Source organism: Semicossyphus pulcher, unplaced genomic scaffold (assembly GCF_022749685.1).
Source record: "Semicossyphus pulcher isolate SPU_LCO1_2020_fin unplaced genomic scaffold, fSemPul1.0.p SCAF_21, whole genome shotgun sequence".
NCBI classification, from domain to species: Eukaryota; Metazoa; Chordata; class Actinopteri; order Labriformes; family Labridae; genus Semicossyphus; species Semicossyphus pulcher.
Genome location: NW_027211695.1, coordinates 21034524 through 21056052, shown reverse-complemented (window position 1 = coordinate 21056052; position 21529 = coordinate 21034524). Strand labels below are relative to the sequence as shown.

The following is a 21529-nucleotide window of genomic DNA, read 5'->3' as shown; positions in this document are numbered from 1 at the left end:
TATCAACTACAACAGCTGCTCCAAAAATTACATCTGCTACAACAACAGCAGCTGCTGGAACAACAACCACTGCTCCAACAACCACAGCTGGTTCGAGAACAAAAACAGCTGCTACAAAAACTACCACAGCTCTTCCAACAACAACATCTGTTCCAACAACAAATGCTGCAGCAATAACAACTTCAACAACAACAACAACTGCAGTACCAACTACGACAGCTGCAAAGTCAGCAGAAAATACAACAGCTGGTGAAGGAACAACTACTTTGGCAACAACCACTGCACAACCAAAAACAACCACTGTTGCAGAAACAACTACATCTGCTTCAACAACAACAGCAACTGCTGGAATAACAACCACTGAAAAATCAACAACAACAACTGCTCAAACAACTACATCTTCTACAACAACCACTGAAAAATCAACAACAACAGCTGCACAAACAACAACTGCTCCAACAACTACATCTGCTACAACAACAACAACAACAGCTGCTGGAACAACAACCACTGAAAAATCAACAACAACTGCTCCAACAACTACATCTTTGACAACAACCACCGAAACATCAACAACAACAGCTGCACAAACAACAACTGTTCCAACAACTACGTCTGCTACAACAACAACAGCTGCTGGAACAACAACAGCTGCTGGAACAACAACCACTGCAAAATCAACAACAACTGCTCCAACAACTACATCTTTGACAACAACCACCGAAACATCAAGTACAACAGCTGCACAAACAACAACTGTTCCAACAACTACATCTGCTACAACAACAACAGCTGCTGGAACAACAACAGCTGCTGGAACAACAACCACTGCAAAATCAACAACAACAACTGCTCCAACAACTACATCTTCTACAACAATCACCGAAACATCAACAACAACAGCTGCACAAACAACAACTGTTCCAACAACAACAATTGCTCCAACAACCACTGAAACATCAACTACAACAGCTGCTCCAACAACTACATCTGCTACAACAACAACAGCTGCTAGAACAACAACCACTTCTCCAACATCCACAGCTGGTTCGAGAACAAAAACAGCTGCTACAACAAGTACCACAGCTGCTCCAACAACAACAGCTGTTCCAACAACAAGTGCTGCAGCAACAACAACTTCAACAACAACACCAACAACTGCAGTACCAACTATGACAGCTGCAAAGTCAGCAGAAAATACAAAAGCTGGTGAAAGAACAACTACTTTGGCAACAACCACTGCACAACCAAAAACAACCACCGTTGCAGAAACAACTACATCTGCTTCAACAACAACAGCAGCTGCTGGAAAAACAACCACTGAAAAATCAACAACAACAACTGCTCCAACAACTACATCTTTGACAACAACCACCGAAACATCAAGTACAACAGCTGCACAAACAACAACTGTTCCAACAACTACATCTTCTACAACAACCACTGAAACATTAACAACAACAGCTGCACAAACAACAACTGCTCCAACAACTACATCTGCTACAACAACAACAACAACTGCTGGAACAACAACCACTGAAAAATCAACAACTGCTCCAACAACTACATCTTTGACAACAACCACCGAAACATCAAGTACAACAGCTGCACAAACAACAACTGTTCCAACAACTACATCTGCTACAACAACAACAACAGCCGCTGGAACAACAACCACTGAAAAATCAACAACAACTGCTCCAACAACTACATCTTTGACAACAACCACCGAAACATCAAGTACAACAGCTGCACAAACAACAACTGTTCCAACAACTACATATTCTACAACAACAACAGCTGCTGGAACAAATACCACTGAAAAATTAACAACAACAACTGCTCCAACAACAACAATTGCTCCAACAACCACTGAAACATCAACTACAACAGCTGCTCCAACAACTACATCTGCTACAACAACAGCAGCTGCTGGAACAACAACCACTGAAAAATCAACAACAACAACTGCTCCAACAACTACATCTTCTACAACAACCACCGAAACATCAACAACAACAGCTGCACAAACAACAACTGCTCCAACAAGTACATCTGCTACAACAACAGCTGCTGGAACAACAACCACTGCAAAATCAACAACAACTGCTCCAACAACCACTGAAACATCAAGTACAACAGCTGCTCCAACAACTACATCTGCTACAACAACAACAGCTGCTGGAACAACAACCACTGATCCAACAACCACAGCTCGTTCAAGAACAAAAACAACAACTGCAGTACCAACTACGACAGCTGCAAAGACAGCAGAAAATAGAAAAGCTGGTGAAAGAACAACTACTTTGGCAACAACCACTGCACAACCAAAAACAACCACTGTTGCAGAAACAACTACATCTGCTTCAATAACAACAGCAGCTGCTGGAACAACAACCACTGAAAAATCAACAACAACAACTGGTCCAACAACTACATCTTCTACAACAACAACAACAGCTGCTGGAACAAGAACAACTGAAAAATCAACAACAACTGCTCCAACAACTACATCTTTGACAACAACCACCGAAACATCAACTACAACAGCTGCACAAACAACAACTGTTCCAACAACTACATCTGCTGCTGGAACAACAACCACTGAAACATCAACTACAGCAGCTGCTCCAACAACTACATCTGCTTTAAAAACAACAGCAGCTGCTGGAACAACAACCACTGAAAAATCAACAACAACAACTGCTCCAACAACTACATCTTCTACAACAACAACAACAGCTGCTGGAACAACAACCATTAAAAAATCAACAACAACAGTTGCTCCAACAACCACTGAAACATCAAATACAACAGCTGCTCCAACAACTACATCTGCTACAACAACAACAGCTGCTGGAACAACAACCACTGCTCCAACAACCACAGCTGGTTCAAGAACAAAATCAGCTGGAACAACAAGTACCACAGCTGCTCCAACAACAACAGCTGTTCTAACAACAAGTGCTGCAGCAACAACAACTTCAACAACAACCACTGAAATATCAACAACAACTGCTCCAACAACTACATTTTTGACAACAACCTCCGAAACATCAACAACAACAGCTTCACAAACAACAATTACATCTGCTACAACACCAACATCAGCTGCTGGAACAACAAACACTGAAAAATTAACGACAACAACTGCTCCAACAACTACATCTGCTACAACAGCAACAGCTGCTGGAACAACAACCACTGAAAAATCAACAACAACTGCTCCAACAACTACATCTTCTACAACAACCACCGAAACATCAACAACAACAGCTGCACAAACAACAACTGCTCCAACAACTACATCTGCTACAACAACAACAACAGCTGCTGGAACAACAACCACCGAAAAATCAACAAGAACTGCTCCAACAACTACATCTTTGACAACAACCAACGAAACATCCACTACAACAGCTGCACAAACAACAACTGTTCCAAAAACTACATCTGCTACAACAACAACATCTGCTGGAACAACAACCACTGAAAAATTAACAACAACTGCTCCAACAACTACATCTTCTACAAATACCCCTGAAAAATCCACTACAACAGTTGCACAAACAACAGTTGCTCCAACAACTACATCTTCTACAACAACCACCGAAACATCAACAACAACAGTTGCAAAAACAACAACTGTTCCAACAACTACATCTGCTACAACAACATCAACTGCTCCAACAACTACATCTTCGACAACCAACGAAACATCCACTACAACAGTTGCACAAACACCACTTGCTCCAACAACTACATCTGCTACAACAACAACACCTACTGGAACAACAACCACCGAAACATCAACTACAACAGCTGCAAAAACAACAACAACACATGCACAAACAACACTTGCTCCAACAACTACATCTGCTACAACAACAACAGCTGTTGGAACAACAACCACTGAAAAATCAACAACAACCACTGCTCCAACAACCACAGCTGGTTCAAGAACAAAAACAGCTGCTACAACAACAACCACAGCTGCTCCAACAACAACAGCTGTTCCAACAACAACAGCTGTTCCAACAACAAGTGCTGCAGCAACAACAACTTCAGCAACAACAACCACTGCAGTACCAACTACGACAGCTGCAAAGTTAGCAGAAAATACAAAAGCTGGTGAAAGAACAACTACTTTGGCAACAACCACTGCACAACCAAAAACAACCACTGTTGCAGAAACAACTACATCTGCTTCAACAACAACAGCAGCTGCTGGAACAACAACCACTGAAAAATCAACAACAACAACTGCTCCAACAAATACATCTTCTACAACAACAACAGCTGCTGAAACAACAACGACTGAAAAATCAACAACAACAACTGCTCCTACAACTACATCTTCTACAAAAACCACCGGAACATCAACAACAACAGCTGCACAAACAACAACTGCTCCAACAACTACATCTGCTACAACAACAACATCTGCTGGAACAACAACCACTGAAAAATCAACAACAACTGCTCCAACAACTACATCTTCTACAAATACCCCTGAAAAATCCACTACAACAGTTGCACAAACAACAGTTGCTCCAACAGCTACATCTGCTACAACAAGAACACCTGCTGGAACAAGAACCACTGAAAAATCAAAAACAACCACTGCCCAAACAACCACAGCTAGTTCACGAACAAAAACAGCTGCTACAACAACTACCAGATCTGCTCCAACAACAACAGCTGCTACAACAACAACTACAGCTTCTCCAACAACAACAGCTGTTCCAACAACAAGTGCTGCAGCAACAACAACCACTGCAGTACCAACTACAACAGCTGCAAAGTCAGCAGAAAACACAAAAGCTGGAGGAAGAAAAACTACTTTGGCAACAACCACTGCAACACCAAAAACAACCACTGTTGGAGAAACAACTACATCTGCTACAACAACATCAACTGCTCCAACAACTACATCTTCGACAACCACCGAAACATCCACTACAACAGTTGCACAAACACCACTTGCTCCAACCACTACATCTGCTACAACAACAACACCTACTGGAACAACAACCACCGAAACATCAACTACAACAGCTGCAAAAACAACAACAACACATGCACAAACAACACTTGCTCCAACAACTACATCTGCTACAACAACCACTGAAAAATCAACAACAACCACTGCTCCAACAACCACAGCTGGTTCAAGAACAAAAACAGCTGCTACAACAACTACCACAGCTGCTCCAACAACAACAGCTGTTCCAACATCAAGTGCTGCAGCAACAACAACTTCAACAACAACAACCACTGCAGTGCCAACGACAACAGCTGCAAAGTTAGCAGAAAATACAAAAGCTGGTGAAAGAACAACTACTTTGGCAACAACCACTGCACAACCAAAAACAAGCACTGTTGCAGAAACAACTACATCTGCTTCAACAACAACAGCAGCTGCTGGAACAACAACCACTGAAAAATCAACAACAACTGCTCCAACAACTACATCTTCTACAACAACCACCGAAAAATCAACTACAACAGTTGCACAAACAACACTTGCTCAAAAAACTACATCTGCTACAACAACAACAGCTGCTGGAACAACAACCACTGAAAAATCAACAACAACCACTGCTCCAACAACCACAGCTGGTTCAAGAACAAAAACAGCTGCTACAACAACTACCACAGCTGCTCCAACAACAGCTGTTCCAACAACAACAGCTGTTCCAACAACAAGTGCTGCAGCAACAACAACTTCAGCAACAACAACCACTGCAGTACCAACTACGACAGCTGCAAAGTTAGCAGAAAATACAAAAGCTGGTGAAAGAACAACTACTTTGGCAACAACCACTGCACAACCAAAAACAACCACTGTTGCAGAAACAACTACATCTTCTACAACAACCACCGAAACATCAACTACAACAGTTGCACAAACAACACTTGCTCAAACAACTACATCTGGTACAACAACAACACCTGCTGGAACAATAACCACTGAAAAATCAACAACAACCACTGCCCCAACAGCCACAGCTGGATCACGAACAAAAACAGCTGCCACAAGTACCACATTTGCTCCAACAACAACAGCTGCTACAACAACTACTACAGCTTCTCCAACAACAACAGCTGTTCCAACAACAAGTGCTGCAGCATCAACTACAGCAGCTGCAGAATCAACAGCCAATGTGGAACTTACAACAGTTGGTGGAAGAACAACTACTTTGGAAACAACCACTGCAAAACCAAAAACAACCACTGTTGCACAAACAACTACATCTGCTACCACGATAAAAGCTGCTGGAACAACAACCACTGAAAAATCAACAACAACTGCTCCAACAACTACATCTTCTACAACAACCACCGAAAAATCAACTACCACAGCTGCTCCAACATTTACATCTGCTACAACAACAACAGCTGCTGGAACAACAACCACTGAAAAATCAACAACAACTGCTCCAACAACTACATCTTTGACAACAATCACCGAAACATCAAGTACAACAGCTGCACAAACAACAACTGTTCCAACAACTACATCTGCTACAACAACAACAGCTGCTGGAACAACAACCACTGCAAAATCAACAACAACAACTGCTCCAACAACTACATCTTCTACAACAATCACCGAAACATCAACAACAACAGCTGCACAAACAACTGCTCCAACAACAACAATTGCTCCAACAACCACTGAAACATCAACTACAACAGCTGCTCCAACAACTACATCTGCTACAACAACAACAGCTGCTGGAACAACAACCACTGCTCCAACAACCACAGCTGATTCGAGAACAAAAACAGCTGCTACAACAACTACCACAGCTGCTCCAACAACAACAGCTGTTCCAACTACAAGTGCTGCAGCAACAATAACTGCTCCAACAACTACATCTGCTACAGCAACAACAACAGCTGCTGGAACAACAACCACTGAAAAATCAACAACAACTGCTCCAACAACTACATCTTCTACAACAACAACAGCTGCTGGAACAACAACCACTTCTCCAACAACCACAGCTGGTTCGAGAACAAAAACAGCTGCTACAACAACTACCACAGCTGCTCCAACAACAACAGCTGTTCCAACTACAAGTGCTGCAGCAACAACAACTTCAACAACAACAACAACTGCAGTACCAACTACGACAGCTGCAAAGTCAGCAGAAAATACAAAAGCTGGTGAAAGAACAACTACTTTGGCAACAACCACTGCAGAACCAAAAACAACCACCGTTGCAGAAACAACTACATCTGCTTCAACAACAACAGCAGCTGCTGGAAAAACAACCACTGAAAAATCAACAACAACAACTGCTCCAACAAGTACATCTTCTACAACAACCACCGAAACATCAACAACAACAGCTGCTCCAACAACTACATCTTCTACAACAACCACCGACAAATCAACAACAACAGCTGCACAAACAACAACTGCTCCAACAACCACATCTGCTACAGCAGCAACAACAGCTGCTGGAACAACAACCACTGAAAAATCAACAACAACTGCTCCAACAACTACATCTTCAACAACAACCACCGAAATATCAACTACAACAGCTGCTCCAAAAATTACATCTGCTACAACAACAGCAGCTGCTGGAACAACAACCACTGCTCCAACAACCACAGCTGGTTCGAGAACAAAAACAGCTGCTACAAAAACTACCACAGCTCTTCCAACAACAACATCTGTTCCAACAACAAATGCTGCAGCAATAACAACTTCAACAACAACAACAACTGCAGTACCAACTACGACAGCTGCAAAGTCAGCAGAAAATACAACAGCTGGTGAAGGAACAACTACTTTGGCAACAACCACTGCACAACCAAAAACAACCACTGTTGCAGAAACAACTACATCTGCTTCAACAACAACAGCAACTGCTGGAATAACAACCACTGAAAAATCAACAACAACAACTGCTCAAACAACTACATCTTCTACAACAACCACTGAAAAATCAACAACAACAGCTGCACAAACAACAACTGCTCCAACAACTACATCTGCTACAACAACAACAACAACAGCTGCTGGAACAACAACCACTGAAAAATCAACAACAACTGCTCCAACAACTACATCTTTGACAACAACCACCGAAACATCAACAACAACAGCTGCACAAACAACAACTGTTCCAACAACTACGTCTGCTACAACAACAACAGCTGCTGGAACAACAACAGCTGCTGGAACAACAACCACTGCAAAATCAACAACAACTGCTCCAACAACTACATCTTTGACAACAACCACCGAAACATCAAGTACAACAGCTGCACAAACAACAACTGTTCCAACAACTACATCTGCTACAACAACAACAGCTGCTGGAACAACAACAGCTGCTGGAACAACAACCACTGCAAAATCAACAACAACAACTGCTCCAACAACTACATCTTCTACAACAATCACCGAAACATCAACAACAACAGCTGCACAAACAACAACTGTTCCAACAACAACAATTGCTCCAACAACCACTGAAACATCAACTACAACAGCTGCTCCAACAACTACATCTGCTACAACAACAACAGCTGCTAGAACAACAACCACTTCTCCAACATCCACAGCTGGTTCGAGAACAAAAACAGCTGCTACAACAAGTACCACAGCTGCTCCAACAACAACAGCTGTTCCAACAACAAGTGCTGCAGCAACAACAACTTCAACAACAACACCAACAACTGCAGTACCAACTATGACAGCTGCAAAGTCAGCAGAAAATACAAAAGCTGGTGAAAGAACAACTACTTTGGCAACAACCACTGCACAACCAAAAACAACCACCGTTGCAGAAACAACTACATCTGCTTCAACAACAACAGCAGCTGCTGGAAAAACAACCACTGAAAAATCAACAACAACAACTGCTCCAACAACTACATCTTTGACAACAACCACCGAAACATCAAGTACAACAGCTGCACAAACAACAACTGTTCCAACAACTACATCTTCTACAACAACCACTGAAACATTAACAACAACAGCTGCACAAACAACAACTGCTCCAACAACTACATCTGCTACAACAACAACAACAACTGCTGGAACAACAACCACTGAAAAATCAACAACTGCTCCAACAACTACATCTTTGACAACAACCACCGAAACATCAAGTACAACAGCTGCACAAACAACAACTGTTCCAACAACTACATCTGCTACAACAACAACAACAGCCGCTGGAACAACAACCACTGAAAAATCAACAACAACTGCTCCAACAACTACATCTTTGACAACAACCACCGAAACATCAAGTACAACAGCTGCACAAACAACAACTGTTCCAACAACTACATATTCTACAACAACAACAGCTGCTGGAACAAATACCACTGAAAAATTAACAACAACAACTGCTCCAACAACAACAATTGCTCCAACAACCACTGAAACATCAACTACAACAGCTGCTCCAACAACTACATCTGCTACAACAACAGCAGCTGCTGGAACAACAACCACTGAAAAATCAACAACAACAACTGCTCCAACAACTACATCTTCTACAACAACCACCGAAACATCAACAACAACAGCTGCACAAACAACAACTGCTCCAACAAGTACATCTGCTACAACAACAGCTGCTGGAACAACAACCACTGCAAAATCAACAACAACTGCTCCAACAACCACTGAAACATCAAGTACAACAGCTGCTCCAACAACTACATCTGCTACAACAACAACAGCTGCTGGAACAACAACCACTGATCCAACAACCACAGCTCGTTCAAGAACAAAAACAACAACTGCAGTACCAACTACGACAGCTGCAAAGACAGCAGAAAATAGAAAAGCTGGTGAAAGAACAACTACTTTGGCAACAACCACTGCACAACCAAAAACAACCACTGTTGCAGAAACAACTACATCTGCTTCAATAACAACAGCAGCTGCTGGAACAACAACCACTGAAAAATCAACAACAACAACTGGTCCAACAACTACATCTTCTACAACAACAACAACAGCTGCTGGAACAAGAACAACTGAAAAATCAACAACAACTGCTCCAACAACTACATCTTTGACAACAACCACCGAAACATCAACTACAACAGCTGCACAAACAACAACTGTTCCAACAACTACATCTGCTGCTGGAACAACAACCACTGAAACATCAACTACAGCAGCTGCTCCAACAACTACATCTGCTTTAAAAACAACAGCAGCTGCTGGAACAACAACCACTGAAAAATCAACAACAACAACTGCTCCAACAACTACATCTTCTACAACAACAACAACAGCTGCTGGAACAACAACCATTAAAAAATCAACAACAACAGTTGCTCCAACAACCACTGAAACATCAAATACAACAGCTGCTCCAACAACTACATCTGCTACAACAACAACAGCTGCTGGAACAACAACCACTGCTCCAACAACCACAGCTGGTTCAAGAACAAAATCAGCTGGAACAACAAGTACCACAGCTGCTCCAACAACAACAGCTGTTCTAACAACAAGTGCTGCAGCAACAACAACTTCAACAACAACCACTGAAATATCAACAACAACTGCTCCAACAACTACATTTTTGACAACAACCTCCGAAACATCAACAACAACAGCTTCACAAACAACAATTACATCTGCTACAACACCAACATCAGCTGCTGGAACAACAAACACTGAAAAATTAACGACAACAACTGCTCCAACAACTACATCTGCTACAACAGCAACAGCTGCTGGAACAACAACCACTGAAAAATCAACAACAACTGCTCCAACAACTACATCTTCTACAACAACCACCGAAACATCAACAACAACAGCTGCACAAACAACAACTGCTCCAACAACTACATCTGCTACAACAACAACAACAGCTGCTGGAACAACAACCACCGAAAAATCAACAAGAACTGCTCCAACAACTACATCTTTGACAACAACCAACGAAACATCCACTACAACAGCTGCACAAACAACAACTGTTCCAAAAACTACATCTGCTACAACAACAACATCTGCTGGAACAACAACCACTGAAAAATTAACAACAACTGCTCCAACAACTACATCTTCTACAAATACCCCTGAAAAATCCACTACAACAGTTGCACAAACAACAGTTGCTCCAACAACTACATCTTCTACAACAACCACCGAAACATCAACAACAACAGTTGCAAAAACAACAACTGTTCCAACAACTACATCTGCTACAACAACATCAACTGCTCCAACAACTACATCTTCGACAACCAACGAAACATCCACTACAACAGTTGCACAAACACCACTTGCTCCAACAACTACATCTGCTACAACAACAACACCTACTGGAACAACAACCACCGAAACATCAACTACAACAGCTGCAAAAACAACAACAACACATGCACAAACAACACTTGCTCCAACAACTACATCTGCTACAACAACAACAGCTGTTGGAACAACAACCACTGAAAAATCAACAACAACCACTGCTCCAACAACCACAGCTGGTTCAAGAACAAAAACAGCTGCTACAACAACAACCACAGCTGCTCCAACAACAACAGCTGTTCCAACAACAACAGCTGTTCCAACAACAAGTGCTGCAGCAACAACAACTTCAGCAACAACAACCACTGCAGTACCAACTACGACAGCTGCAAAGTTAGCAGAAAATACAAAAGCTGGTGAAAGAACAACTACTTTGGCAACAACCACTGCACAACCAAAAACAACCACTGTTGCAGAAACAACTACATCTGCTTCAACAACAACAGCAGCTGCTGGAACAACAACCACTGAAAAATCAACAACAACAACTGCTCCAACAAATACATCTTCTACAACAACAACAGCTGCTGAAACAACAACGACTGAAAAATCAACAACAACAACTGCTCCTACAACTACATCTTCTACAAAAACCACCGGAACATCAACAACAACAGCTGCACAAACAACAACTGCTCCAACAACTACATCTGCTACAACAACAACATCTGCTGGAACAACAACCACTGAAAAATCAACAACAACTGCTCCAACAACTACATCTTCTACAAATACCCCTGAAAAATCCACTACAACAGTTGCACAAACAACAGTTGCTCCAACAGCTACATCTGCTACAACAAGAACACCTGCTGGAACAAGAACCACTGAAAAATCAAAAACAACCACTGCCCAAACAACCACAGCTAGTTCACGAACAAAAACAGCTGCTACAACAACTACCAGATCTGCTCCAACAACAACAGCTGCTACAACAACAACTACAGCTTCTCCAACAACAACAGCTGTTCCAACAACAAGTGCTGCAGCAACAACAACCACTGCACAACCAAAAACAACCACCGTTGCAGAAACAACTACATCTGCTTCAACAACAACAGCAGCTGCTGGAAAAACAACCACTGAAAAATCAACAACAACAACTGCTCCAACAACTACATCTTTGACAACAACCACCGAAACATCAAGTACAACAGCTGCACAAACAACAACTGTTCCAACAACTACATCTTCTACAACAACCACTGAAACATTAACAACAACAGCTGCACAAACAACAACTGCTCCAACAACTACATCTGCTACAACAACAACAACAACTGCTGGAACAACAACCACTGAAAAATCAACAACTGCTCCAACAACTACATCTTTGACAACAACCACCGAAACATCAAGTACAACAGCTGCACAAACAACAACTGTTCCAACAACTACATCTGCTACAACAACAACAACAGCCGCTGGAACAACAACCACTGAAAAATCAACAACAACTGCTCCAACAACTACATCTTTGACAACAACCACCGAAACATCAAGTACAACAGCTGCACAAACAACAACTGTTCCAACAACTACATATTCTACAACAACAACAGCTGCTGGAACAAATACCACTGAAAAATTAACAACAACAACTGCTCCAACAACAACAATTGCTCCAACAACCACTGAAACATCAACTACAACAGCTGCTCCAACAACTACATCTGCTACAACAACAGCAGCTGCTGGAACAACAACCACTGAAAAATCAACAACAACAACTGCTCCAACAACTACATCTTCTACAACAACCACCGAAACATCAACAACAACAGCTGCACAAACAACAACTGCTCCAACAAGTACATCTGCTACAACAACAGCTGCTGGAACAACAACCACTGCAAAATCAACAACAACTGCTCCAACAACCACTGAAACATCAAGTACAACAGCTGCTCCAACAACTACATCTGCTACAACAACAACAGCTGCTGGAACAACAACCACTGATCCAACAACCACAGCTCGTTCAAGAACAAAAACAACAACTGCAGTACCAACTACGACAGCTGCAAAGACAGCAGAAAATAGAAAAGCTGGTGAAAGAACAACTACTTTGGCAACAACCACTGCACAACCAAAAACAACCACTGTTGCAGAAACAACTACATCTGCTTCAATAACAACAGCAGCTGCTGGAACAACAACCACTGAAAAATCAACAACAACAACTGGTCCAACAACTACATCTTCTACAACAACAACAACAGCTGCTGGAACAAGAACAACTGAAAAATCAACAACAACTGCTCCAACAACTACATCTTTGACAACAACCACCGAAACATCAACTACAACAGCTGCACAAACAACAACTGTTCCAACAACTACATCTGCTGCTGGAACAACAACCACTGAAACATCAACTACAGCAGCTGCTCCAACAACTACATCTGCTTTAAAAACAACAGCAGCTGCTGGAACAACAACCACTGAAAAATCAACAACAACAACTGCTCCAACAACTACATCTTCTACAACAACAACAACAGCTGCTGGAACAACAACCATTAAAAAATCAACAACAACAGTTGCTCCAACAACCACTGAAACATCAAATACAACAGCTGCTCCAACAACTACATCTGCTACAACAACAACAGCTGCTGGAACAACAACCACTGCTCCAACAACCACAGCTGGTTCAAGAACAAAATCAGCTGGAACAACAAGTACCACAGCTGCTCCAACAACAACAGCTGTTCTAACAACAAGTGCTGCAGCAACAACAACTTCAACAACAACCACTGAAATATCAACAACAACTGCTCCAACAACTACATTTTTGACAACAACCTCCGAAACATCAACAACAACAGCTTCACAAACAACAATTACATCTGCTACAACACCAACATCAGCTGCTGGAACAACAAACACTGAAAAATTAACGACAACAACTGCTCCAACAACTACATCTGCTACAACAGCAACAGCTGCTGGAACAACAACCACTGAAAAATCAACAACAACTGCTCCAACAACTACATCTTCTACAACAACCACCGAAACATCAACAACAACAGCTGCACAAACAACAACTGCTCCAACAACTACATCTGCTACAACAACAACAACAGCTGCTGGAACAACAACCACCGAAAAATCAACAAGAACTGCTCCAACAACTACATCTTTGACAACAACCAACGAAACATCCACTACAACAGCTGCACAAACAACAACTGTTCCAAAAACTACATCTGCTACAACAACAACATCTGCTGGAACAACAACCACTGAAAAATTAACAACAACTGCTCCAACAACTACATCTTCTACAAATACCCCTGAAAAATCCACTACAACAGTTGCACAAACAACAGTTGCTCCAACAACTACATCTTCTACAACAACCACCGAAACATCAACAACAACAGTTGCAAAAACAACAACTGTTCCAACAACTACATCTGCTACAACAACATCAACTGCTCCAACAACTACATCTTCGACAACCAACGAAACATCCACTACAACAGTTGCACAAACACCACTTGCTCCAACAACTACATCTGCTACAACAACAACACCTACTGGAACAACAACCACCGAAACATCAACTACAACAGCTGCAAAAACAACAACAACACATGCACAAACAACACTTGCTCCAACAACTACATCTGCTACAACAACAACAGCTGTTGGAACAACAACCACTGAAAAATCAACAACAACCACTGCTCCAACAACCACAGCTGGTTCAAGAACAAAAACAGCTGCTACAACAACAACCACAGCTGCTCCAACAACAACAGCTGTTCCAACAACAACAGCTGTTCCAACAACAAGTGCTGCAGCAACAACAACTTCAGCAACAACAACCACTGCAGTACCAACTACGACAGCTGCAAAGTTAGCAGAAAATACAAAAGCTGGTGAAAGAACAACTACTTTGGCAACAACCACTGCACAACCAAAAACAACCACTGTTGCAGAAACAACTACATCTGCTTCAACAACAACAGCAGCTGCTGGAACAACAACCACTGAAAAATCAACAACAACAACTGCTCCAACAAATACATCTTCTACAACAACAACAGCTGCTGAAACAACAACGACTGAAAAATCAACAACAACAACTGCTCCTACAACTACATCTTCTACAAAAACCACCGGAACATCAACAACAACAGCTGCACAAACAACAACTGCTCCAACAACTACATCTGCTACAACAACAACATCTGCTGGAACAACAACCACTGAAAAATCAACAACAACTGCTCCAACAACTACATCTTCTACAAATACCCCTGAAAAATCCACTACAACAGTTGCACAAACAACAGTTGCTCCAACAGCTACATCTGCTACAACAAGAACACCTGCTGGAACAAGAACCACTGAAAAATCAAAAACAACCACTGCCCAAACAACCACAGCTAGTTCACGAACAAAAACAGCTGCTACAACAACTACCAGATCTGCTCCAACAACAACAGCTGCTACAACAACAACTACAGCTTCTCCAACAACAACAGCTGTTCCAACAACAAGTGCTGCAGCAACAACAACCACTGCAGTACCAACTACAACAGCTGCAAAGTCAGCAGAAAACACAAAAGCTGGAGGAAGAAAAACTACTTTGGCAACAACCACTGCAACACCAAAAACAACCACTGTTGGAGAAACAACTACATCTGCTACAACAACATCAACTGCTCCAACAACTACATCTTCGACAACCACCGAAACATCCACTACAACAGTTGCACAAACACCACTTGCTCCAACCACTACATCTGCTACAACAACAACACCTACTGGAACAACAACCACCGAAACATCAACTACAACAGCTGCAAAAACAACAACAACACATGCACAAACAACACTTGCTCCAACAACTACATCTGCTACAACAACCACTGAAAAATCAACAACAACCACTGCTCCAACAACCACAGCTGGTTCAAGAACAAAAACAGCTGCTACAACAACTACCACAGCTGCTCCAACAACAACAGCTGTTCCAACATCAAGTGCTGCAGCAACAACAACTTCAACAACAACAACCACTGCAGTGCCAACGACAACAGCTGCAAAGTTAGCAGAAAATACAAAAGCTGGTGAAAGAACAACTACTTTGGCAACAACCACTGCACAACCAAAAACAAGCACTGTTGCAGAAACAACTACATCTGCTTCAACAACAACAGCAGCTGCTGGAACAACAACCACTGAAAAATCAACAACAACTGCTCCAACAACTACATCTTCTACAACAACCACCGAAAAATCAACTACAACAGTTGCACAAACAACACTTGCTCAAAAAACTACATCTGCTACAACAACAACAGCTGCTGGAACAACAACCACTGAAAAATCAACAACAACCACTGCTCCAACAACCACAGCTGGTTCAAGAACAAAAACAGCTGCTACAACAACTACCACAGCTGCTCCAACAACAGCTGTTCCAACAACAACAGCTGTTCCAACAACAAGTGCTGCAGCAACAACAACTTCAGCAACAACAACCACTGCAGTACCAACTACGACAGCTGCAAAGTTAGCAGAAAATACAAAAGCTGGTGAAAGAACAACTACTTTGGCAACAACCACTGCACAACCAAAAACAACCACTGTTGCAGAAACAACTACATCTTCTACAACAACCACCGAAACATCAACTACAACAGTTGCACAAACAACACTTGCTCAAACAACTACATCTGGTACAACAACAACACCTGCTGGAACAATAACCACTGAAAAATCAACAACAACCACTGCCCCAACAGCCACAGCTGGATCACGAACAAAAACAGCTGCCACAAGTACCACATTTGCTCCAACAACAACAGCTGCTACAACAACTACTACAGCTTCTCCAACAACAACAGCTGTTCCAACAACAAGTGCTGCAGCATCAACTACAGCAGCTGCAGAATCAACAGCCAATGTGGAACTTACAACAGTTGGTGGAAGAACAACTACTTTGGAAACAACCACTGCAAAACCAAAAACAACCACTGTTGCACAAACAACTACATCTGCTACCACGATAAAAGCTGCTGGAACAACAACCACTGAAAAATCAACAACAACTGCTCCAACAACTACATCTTCTACAACAACCACCGAAAAATCAACTACCACAGCTGCTCCAACATTTACATCTGCTACAACAACAACAGATGCTGGAACAACAACCATTGAAAAATCAACTACAACAACTGCTCCAACAACTACATCTTCGAAAACCACCGAAACATCCAATACAACAGCTGCACAAACAACAACTGCTCCAACAACTACATCTGCTACAACAACAACAGCTGCTGCTGGAACAACAACAGCCCCTGAAAAATCAACAACATCTACATCTTCTACAACAACCACCGAAACATCAACTACAACAGCTGAACAAACAACAACACTTGCACAAACAACAACCACTGCTCCAACAACCACAGCTGGTTCAAGAACAAGCACAGCTGCTACAACACCTACCACAGCTGCTCCAACAGCAAGTCTTGCAGCATCAACAACTTCAACAACAAGCACTGCAGTACCAATTACAACAGCTGCAGAATCAACACCCAATGTGGAACCTACAACAGCTGGTGGAAGAACAACTACTTTTGAAACAACCACTGCAAAACCAAAAACAACCACTGTTGCACAAACAACTACATCTGCTAGAACAGCAGCTGCTGGAACAACAACCACTGAAACATCAACTACAACAGCTGCTCCAACAACAACAGCTGTTCCAACAACAAGTGTTGGAAAAACAACTACTGGAAAATCAACAACAGCTGCACAACCAACACCTGCTCCAAAAACTACATTTGCTACAACAACAACAGCTGCTGGAACAACAACCACTGAAAAATCAACATCAACTGCTCCAACAACTACATCTTCGACAACCACCGAAACATCAACTACAACAGCTGCACAAACAACAACTGCTCCAAAAACTACATTTGCTACAACAACAGCTGCTTTAACAACAACCAATGAAAAATCAACAACATCATCTGCTCCAACAACTACATCTTCGACAACCACCGAAACATCACCTACAACAGCTGCACAAACGACAAATGTTCCAACCACTACATCTGCTACAACAACAACATCTTCTACAGCAACCACCAAAAAATCAACTACGACAGTTGCACAAACAACACTTGCTCAAAAAACTACATCTGCTACAACAACAACACCTGCTGGAACAACCACCACTGAAAAATCAACAACAACCACAGCTGGTTCACGAACAAAAACAGCTGCTACAACAACTACCACATCTGCTCCAACAACAACAGCTGCTACCACAACTACTACAGCTTCTCCAACAACAACAGCTGTTCCAACAACAAGTGCTGCTGCAACAACAACCACTGCAGTACCAACTACAACAGCTGCAGAATCAACACCTAATGTGGAACCCACAACAGCTGGAGGAAGAATAACTACTTTGGCAACAGCCACTGCAAAACCAAAAACAACCACTGATGGAGAAACAACTACATCTGCTACAACAACTGCTGCTGGAACAACAACCACTGAAACATCAACTACAACAGCTGCTCCAACAACAACAGCTGTTCCAACCACAAGTGCTGCAAGAACAACAACTTCAACAACAACCACTGCAGTACCAACTACAACAGCTGCAAAGTCAGCAGAAAATACAAAAGCTGGAGGAAGAACAACCTCTTTGGCAACAACCACTGCACAACCAAAAACAAACACTCTTGGAGAAACAACTACATCTGCTACAACAGCAGCTGCTGGAACAACAACCACTCAAACATCAACTACGTCAGCTGCTCCAACAACAACGGCTGTTCCAATAACAAGTGCTGGAGCAACAACAACAACTTCATCAACAACCACTGCATTGCCAACTACAACAGCTGCAAAGTCAGCAGAAGATATAAAAGCTGGTGGAAGAACAACTACTTTGGCAACAACCACTGTTGCCGAAACAAGCACATCTGCTTCAACAACCACAATTGCTGGAACAAGCACTGCAGTACCAACTACAACAGCTGCAGAATCAACAGCCAATGTGGAACATACAACAGCTGGTGGAAGAACAACTACTTTGGAAACAACCACTGCAAAACCAAAAACAACCACTGTTGCAGTAACAACTACACCTGCTACAACTACAACAGCAACTGCTGGAACAACAACAACCCCTGAAAAATCAACAACATCTACATCTTCTACAACAACCACCGAAACATCAACTACATCAGCTGCACAAACAACAACACTTGCACAAACAACAACCACTGCTCCAACAACCACAGCTGGTTCAAGAACAAGCACAGCTGCTACAACACCTTCCACAGCTGCTCCAACAATAAGTGCTCCACTAACTACATCTGCTACAACAACAACAGCTGCTGGAACAACAACAACTGAAAACTCAACAACAACAACAACCGCTCTAACAATTACATCAACAACCACAGCTGGTTCAAAAGCAACAACAGCTGCTACAACAACTACCACATCTGCCCTAACAACAACAGGTGTTCCAACAACAAGTGGTACAGCAACAACAACTTCAACATCAACCACTGCAGTACCAACCAAGTCAGCAGAAAATACAAAAGCTGGAGGAAGAACAACTACTTTGGCAACAACCACTGCACAACCAAAAACAACCACTGTTGGAGAAACAACTATATCTGCTCCAACAGCAGCTGCTGGAACAACAACCACTGAAACATCAACTACAACAGCTGCTCCAACAACAACGGCTGTTCCAACAACAAGTGCTGGAGCAACAACAACAACTTCATCAACAACCACTGCAGTGCCAACTACAACAGCTGCAAAGTCAGCAGAAGATATAAATGCTGGTGGAAGAACAACTACTTTGGCAACAACCACTGTTGCAGAAACAAGCACATCTGCTTCAACAACAACAACTGCTGGAACAAGCACTGCAGTACCAACTCTAACAGCTGCAGAATCAATAGCCACTGTGGAACATACAACAACTGGGGAAAGTACAACTACTTTGGAAACAACCACTGCAAAACCAGAAACAACCACTGTTGCAGAAACAACTGCATCTACTACAACAACAACAGCAGCTGCTGGAACAACAATCACTGGAAAATCAACAACAACTGCTCCAACAACTACATCTTCTACAACAAACACTGAAACATCAACTACAACAGCTGCACAAACAACAACCACTGCTCCAACAACCACAGCAGGTTCAACAACAACAACAGCTACTCCAACAACTACTACAGCTTCTCCAACAACAACAGTTGTTCCAACAACAACAGCTGCAGCAACAACAACTTCAACAACAACCACTGCAGTTCCAACTACAACAGCTGAAAATTCAGCAGAAATTACAAAAGCTGGTGGAAGAACAACTACTTTGGAAACAACCACTACAAAACCAAAAGCAACCAATGTTGCAGAAACAACTACATCTACTACAACAACAACAGCAGCCGCTGGAGCAACAACCACTGAAAAATCAACAACTGCTCCAACAACTAGATCTTCCACAACAACTACCGAAACATCAACTACAACAGCTGCTCAAACAACAACCACTGCTCAAACAACAACCACAGCTGCCTTAACAACAGGGGCTACAACAACTACCACAGCTACTCCAACAACAGCTGTTCCAACAACAAGTGCTGCAGTAACAACAACTTCAACAACAACCACTGCAGGAACAACTACAACCGCTGCAAAGTCAACAACCACTGTGGAAGATAAAACAGCTGGTGGAAGAACAACAACTTTGGCAACAACCAATGCAAAACCAAAAACAACCACTGTTGCATCAGCTATGTCTGCGACAACAAGAACAGCTGCACAAACAACAACCACTGGTCCAACAACAACCACAGGTGCTACAACAACTATCACAGCTACTCCAACATCCACTGCTCCAACAACTACATATTCTACAACAACCACTGAAACATCTATCACAAGAGCTGAACAAACAACAACCACTGTGCCAACAACAACCAGACCTGCTACAACACCTGCTGCCACAACAACTACCACAGCTGCTCCAACAACAACAGCTGTTGCAACAACAAGTGCTGCAGCATCAAAAACTTCAACAACAAGCACTGCAGTAGCAACTACAACAGCTGCAAAATCAACAGCCACTGTGAAACATACAACAGCTGGTGGAAGAACAACTACTTTGGAAACAACCAGTGC

General features: G+C 42.2%; 2 protein-coding genes across 2 annotated transcripts; both read left to right on the top strand.

The window, feature by feature from the left end:
• Positions 1-1409: 1409 nt before the first annotated feature.
• Positions 1410-2003, top strand: LOC138600607 (integumentary mucin A.1-like; the record flags this gene model as incomplete). Its single annotated transcript, XM_069672066.1, has 1 exon — positions 1410-2003. A coding segment is annotated over one exon (594 nt), but the record flags the coding sequence as incomplete, so codon positions are not given.
• A 6951-nt stretch (positions 2004-8954) lies between these two features.
• Positions 8955-19510, top strand: LOC138600459 (uncharacterized; the record flags this gene model as incomplete). Its single annotated transcript, XM_069671877.1, has 2 exons — positions 8955-9548; positions 18920-19510. Coding segments are annotated over 2 exons (1185 nt in total), but the record flags the coding sequence as incomplete, so codon positions are not given.
• Positions 19511-21529: the final 2019 nt, after the last annotated feature.